Source organism: Miscanthus floridulus, chromosome 17, assembly GCF_019320115.1.
Source record: "Miscanthus floridulus cultivar M001 chromosome 17, ASM1932011v1, whole genome shotgun sequence".
NCBI classification, from domain to species: Eukaryota; Viridiplantae; Streptophyta; class Magnoliopsida; order Poales; family Poaceae; genus Miscanthus; species Miscanthus floridulus.
Window position 1 is genome coordinate 93,927,362 of NC_089596.1, and position 6,442 is coordinate 93,933,803.

General features: G+C 44.5%; 1 protein-coding gene across 1 annotated transcript; it reads right to left on the bottom strand.

Annotated features, from left to right (window-relative positions):
• Positions 1–249: 249 nt before the first annotated feature.
• LOC136516816 (ATP-dependent 6-phosphofructokinase 6-like) lies at positions 250–5,250 on the bottom strand. The gene is made up of 14 exons (XM_066510305.1): positions 4,792–5,250; positions 4,092–4,138; positions 3,935–3,974; positions 3,757–3,819; positions 3,526–3,663; positions 2,661–2,819; positions 2,522–2,575; positions 2,209–2,277; positions 1,970–2,099; positions 1,680–1,720; positions 1,320–1,544; positions 1,101–1,146; positions 859–1,010; positions 250–658 (listed from the first exon to the last, which is right to left on the bottom strand). Exons 1-14 carry the CDS (start codon positions 5,116–5,118, stop codon positions 437–439), a joined length of 1,713 nt encoding a protein of 570 aa, XP_066366402.1. The 5' UTR covers positions 5,119–5,250; the 3' UTR covers positions 250–436.
• Between the last annotated feature and the right edge of the window lie 1,192 nt (positions 5,251–6,442).

The following is a 6,442-nucleotide window of genomic DNA, read 5'->3' on the forward strand; positions in this document are numbered from 1 at the left end:
CTCTTTCGAAGTTTTAGGCAGGTTGTACCAGAACTAGAAAGCAGATGCACATTCAACTAGCACTGAAGGATCTATCAATTTTGATGTAATATTGTTACAAATTTCACGGTGCCGAAAGAAAAGGCACGGTAGTACAGATAGATCATCAGCCGATTTTTTTTTTTTTTCGAAAAGGAGATCATCAGCCGATTGCATAATAACTCCGTTATATTCTGCATCAAATACATGATAAATGGAGGCTTCAGGAAGTAGCTTCATCAATGGTGTTTCTTTATTACACGTGGTAACAGGGTCATATCCGCGTGTCCCTCTACAAGGCATATGCATAACGGCTAACAAGAGTGAAACTCATTGCGCGGCCAAGCTGCCCAGGCAAAGCTCAGAACGATAACAATAGTTTCTGTACACAGTTGTGGTGCACCAGCACCAGCAATCACTAGATCTCTCCATTCGAAGAACATGATGAAGATTGATCGAAAGACCTCGCCACGCGAGAGCTGGCACCCGTTGGCAGTGGTGGCCTGTTTGCCAGCCTATCTGCCTCACATGCTTCATCAATATCCTTCTGACTCAGGAAACTTGGTTGGTTGGTGGACGACAGAAGCCTTGCCCACATCCTGTCAGTGACTTTAACCTTGTTCCTTGTGGATGTCACCCTCTGCCATCAAAACAAAAGTTTGGTGCTCATCATTAGTGTGCAGAATCAATAATGCACTTTTTAAAATTAATCTAATTATGTTTCATAACATGGTTCACGCACAGCTCCTGCTGAATTCAGGCAGGATGCAACAGAACTATACAGCAGATGTCAGTCAACTAGCAGAAAAATACCAGTGTCTGTGAGGGTTTATTACTCACATAGAAAGGTATATAGGTATGTCTTCCATTGACCATTCCAACAGTGAAGCTATACCCCGCCATTGCGCCATGGATAGCACTGTGAGCTAGAAGTGTGCAGTAGACATTGTCTGATGCATTGCTTGGAATAGCACGGATCATGTAAGTAGGATCTGCCAATTCAGATTGAATATTGTCACAAACCAATCTAGAAATGTGTTGCAACTATATCAATAGCGAAAATACGAGTTACAAATGGCTACCTATGTATTTAATCGTCATCTCCATCCTTTTGCTTTTGAAGTAGTCCTACGAGGAATTAGCACAAGGTCTATTAACCAAAACTTTCAAGAACCACATATACTATAGTGGAGTCATTTAGTTCCTTTGCAATACCCGAGACAGTGAATACCAAAATTACAAGATAAGGGAATTGGCTCAAATCCAGCAGCAAGAAATGTTTTAGTTATATAGGCATATACCTTTATCTTGTGAGTCAGCCAAAGACCAATATCAAGAAGCAGCTTATTTCCAGATGCATCTTGTTGATCTGATGTGGCTATACTTTTCGCAATAAGATCCTGCCCTGCTCCCTCAGCAACAACAATAACCATGTGCTTGTTCTCTTTCAGCCTCTTTTCTATATATTGAAGCAATCCACCCTCTCCGTCCAGATAAAATGGAGACTCTGGAATCAAACAGCAGTCCTGTCGAAAATGGAAAAATCATAATTCCAACACTGATGTTTGTAACAAAAAAATACTCCAACAAGCGAGCAAGAATAAAAAAGAATAGACTACAGCAGAACATAACATCTGCAGATAAAGATGTAATCGACTTACCACATCTCGACTAGCAAGAGTAGCATACATCGCAATGAACCCTGCAACAGTAAGACAACATAAGAGAGGAGCAGAAAGTGAAAGAAGATGAGCTGGTAAGCAAACAAAAAAAAGAAGGTTCTTCGCTCTCAATTGAGAATAGAAATGTGCTATGTGAACTAAGAGTGCCTGGTTAGTATTTATGATAATTATGTTTTTCTTCTTTTCATTGCAAGTATGATAGGCACTTTAAGCAACTCAAGGCACCTAGATATAGCAGGCATCCCTATGGAATCTGTTATAATACTAACCACTATAACGACCCATCAGTTTTACTAAACCTATTCCATTCTCAGCACTGCAAGCTTCCACGTGAGCTGAATCAATGGCGCGCTGGGCCTCTTCCACAGCCGTATCAAAACCAAAAGACTTGTCGATGACCTAAAAATCAAGAGATTTGCGTGTCACATTCACATATGAGTGGCCATATTAATAGGGTATGTAGAGAAGGCTTTTGCATAGAAAGTAAACATATCTTGCAGAATATTACCGCAATGTCATTATCTATTGTCTTTGGAACTCCAGCGACAGAAACTTTGAGGCCACGTTTCCGGATTTCCTGCCAATAATTTGTAGGTAGTGAAACAGTCAAATAGGGTAAATAATAGCTTCAGTAAAACTGACTATTCCTGCCTCTACTGAACATATAGGTAGACTATGTTGTTTATAGAGTAGCACATGTCAAAGAAATCAAAGTTACTATATTCTTATTACTACAATGCAATTTTACAGAGAGTCCCTATTCTTCTAAATTTATGCTGGAAAACAAATGCCATGAGGACCACATGCCCAGCGATAACTACCTTGAAGATCTCATATGCTCCCTTCTGAGTTCCATCTCCTCCGATGATATACACCTGGATAAGGTGTTCTAGTATATCAGTGAACTTTTCCTATCAGCAGAGTTATGTCAATAGGTGCAATATGTGCAATCATGTTTACCTGATTGATTCCACGATCTTGAATGTTATCAACAATCTTTTTTGTATCATGGCCACCTCGTGATGTTCCTAGAACTGTACCACCCCTTTTGTGGATATCATTGACGCTCTTTGGTGTCAAGGGAAGGTAGTTGCTAGAATAGAAACCCTTGTATCCATTCTGTAATAACATGTTAAGATAATATTAAAACATAGGATCATAAAAAATGATTACCCTACCGGTCAGCATAATATGGATTCTTGTCATTAAATACCTAGTACATTTGACTAAAAACAACAAAATTCAGTCTAAATATCAACCCTTCTTTCTTTTTTCGCTTAAGAAATGGGAACAAATCTTTTTTTCTCCCTTAATTGATACATCAGCCTCCCTGATGCCAACCTGGACCAAAAGCTTATTACATGTAATGCACGTCTATCCAACTGCACAGGGCCCCCAAATTGACCAACAATCCTAGGTATACTTCATAGCTGCGCTTTGTTTTATCCACTGCAGCCAAATTTGTCCTGGAACAGGAATTTATGGATGGCTTCGTTTCCATACTGGCAATTGATTAGTTTCTCTCTACAGAGATTATAATATAAATGTGCGGTATACATTGTAACTAACTCAATATTATAAAGGAGCTGTGGAGTACATTATAATTTTAGCAATTAAATTGTTTCATTCAAACATGATCTGAAATTTTGTAGATGACGCACTAAACCATGATGATATACATAATAAGATGTGATAAGAATCTGAAGTAAGCTGACCTTTACTGAACAGCAGCAAACTATAGGGAGAAGAATTAAAGCTTGTATGAGATACAAAATTTATTTAAAATATATTGGAGTGATATATGACCATTAACAAGAGGATGCACCTGTATTCCAAAAATGCTGCTGACATTGTACATGTGTGACAAGCCACACACCAGTTCCCTGATAACAGTGTTAAGCCCAGGGCACAGGCCTCCACAAGATACAATGCAGGCCTTCACTTCATCGGTGCCAAAATAAATCTAAAAAGGTTCAAGTCCAAAGGTTTCTGTCAGCCTAGAAATTAATGAGTGATGAGTTTCCACAAGTAAAGGAGGTGGTTAGGGGTATCCTACCCTCTGACGAGGCCCAGCACGACGGAAGTGAACACCACGCCGACTGTTCTTCTGAACAACAACCTGTAACAACAGCAGATATTTTGTTTGAACGTAATAACAGCAGCAGATATAACTGCTTGTAAATTCAGTGTAACAATATCTCGATGCAAAGTGCCGATTAAACTCTCTTTTTTACCTTTTGAGGTACAGTGTCATCTTCATTGACGAAATACTGCCTGGTATGATAAGAAGAAATTCCAGCTTAACATATTGCACAGCAACATCACATACATAGAAATCGATCAAACGAACTGGAAGCAATCAAGCAAATGTATAAGCAAGACGAGCCATACTTGACAGTTGAATAGGCTGGATGATCTTGTAGTGGATTAGGATAAGTCTGCCAACAAGAAGAAATAGCAAATCATCAACTCCATCATCATAGTTTCCCTTGGTGTTCTAATGTGAAGTTGTCAACTAAGTTCAGCACGCATCAACAGAAGTAGACAAATGTCACCAATAGAGTACTCCACCTTTTACTACAAACTTCCGTTTTGGTTGAGTTGTAACAGTTTTTGGCAGGAAGCACGAACCAGAAAACAGTGATACCTTGCTTCCCGCACAAAAACATAATCTCCCAGCTAACGAACCAGGCAATGATCCAGATGATACCCACATCCTATAGAAAGTAGTATAAGGATCCATTTGTTAAATTTAGCCCACCTTTTTTCAATCTCAACTGATATTAAACGGCTCCAGTGTCACGCTCAAGTGCTCAACTGCTGCACCATCCTAGTCTCCAAAATGGATCTCCGTAACAGAAATTCCAATTGACCAAGTGCCAAAACATGGCAAGCAATCACCCCAAAATCAGTTACTCCTACTCGCCACAAAAATCGCTAAGCTACAGAAGCGTACTGCACAGAGACCATCGACAGGCTGAGACGCGACCTCCCGTACTAAGGCGCAGCACCCCAACCCAAAAAAATCGCCTCTACAGAGACAGGGCGGCGGGAGGCGGGCGGCGGGTGGGGATCGGTTTCCGGCGCTCACCGGGATGTCGGGGAGGTAGTCGGTGAAGTGCGGCACGTCGTCGAGGACGTAGCCGAAGTCGCCCTCGGAGATCTTGACGTAGGCGGCGTCGGCGAGGCTGACGGAGGAGGCGTTGCGGAGCGCGCGGAGGTTGGGATACGAGTCGCGGGAGATCCGCACGCACGTGGCCGAGAACGGCAGCGCCGCCTTGGGCGGTAGCCCCGGGGGTGGCCCGTGCTCGTCGTCGTCGTCGTCGCGCCCCAGCTCCTCCCGCTCCTCCTCCTCCGCCTCCTGGTGGTTGTGGTTCTCGTCGGCGTCGTCCGGCGGCAGGATGATGCGCGACGCCATCGTGGGGAGCGGACGATCGGCACACGGGACGGGATCGGCCTTTGGGTGTGTCGCGCTCGCGGGGGATGGCCCGAGGTTTAGCAGCGCTAGTTTCGCTTTGCTGCCAGAAGCACTGAAGCAGAAGCGGACGGGGCGGTCCGGTCGCGCCTCCGGTGTGTTTAATAATGAGGCGCGGAAAGAGACAGGGATCAGTCGATCGTCGGCAGGTGGTTTTCATGAGGTGCGCGTGCGTGGTTTTGCTGCTTCGCAACCAGTTCGGGGCTGCCTGCGGCGGATACGTGGAGTTGCGTCGCGGTTTTGGCGAGAGTCACGGCCATGCAGCTAACGTCGGTGTCCGATGGCCATGGCCTCCAGCGGCCAAGCGGTCGGCGTCCGCCGGCCGGTTCGGGAATTCCTCGCTACTGGAGCATGATGCTCGACACTGTCCCGTTCGTTTGGCTGATAAGTCATGGTTAGAAGTACTTATAACTGATTTGTTGTGAGAGAAAAATATTATTCGTTAACTGATAGCTTATAAGTGAAACGAACAGGAAAATGAACATTAGCAGACCTGCAGCCAGACGGTGCGCACCGCTGCGTGTTTGCCTGTTTGGGTTCGCAGGCCGTGTCGTCCTGCAGGCTGCAGGCCTAGTTTGGGCGCGTGGTGACTGCTGAGGCAAATGGGCCGGCGACGGCGCGGCCGGCTGATGCGGTGGTGATGCCTGATGCCCTGATTGATGGTAACTCGTTGGAATCACGGAATCGGATTCCAGTGGCCTCCGCCCATAGCCGTGCGGTCGCCGGTTTCAGGCTCAGGGATGTGGTGGGTCCCGCGCCGCCGCCACGCTGCGTACAAGCCGGCAAGCGGGTCCGGTCAATTCCCTGCGTCGTGTGATCGGTGTCTCTATCGAAAGTTCCTTGTGCCGCAGGAAATGGCGCAGCGGAATCATCGGAAGCGCTGGTCTCGTAAGCGTGGCTTTGTTGAAAACGGCGTGCTAGAACGGCTGGACGGGAATTGGAATTTAGAAACTTCTATCCTTTTTCATAATCTACTATATCTCTCTCTCTCTCTCTCTCTCTCTCTCTCTCTTCTCTCTCTCTCTCTCTCTCTCTCTCTCTCTCTCTCTCTCTCTCTCTATATATATATATATATATATATATATACACACTTCGAAAGAGTAGACATAATTCTTCGGTTCTTCTTTCTTGACTTTCCAGAATGGTTTCGTTCGCTTCGCTGAAAAAAAGCCAAAACACTGTTCCGGCTTATTTGTTGTGAGAGAAAAACACTATTTCGACTAAAAAAACAAGCTAAAAAAGACGGATTATAAGAGAAACGAACGGG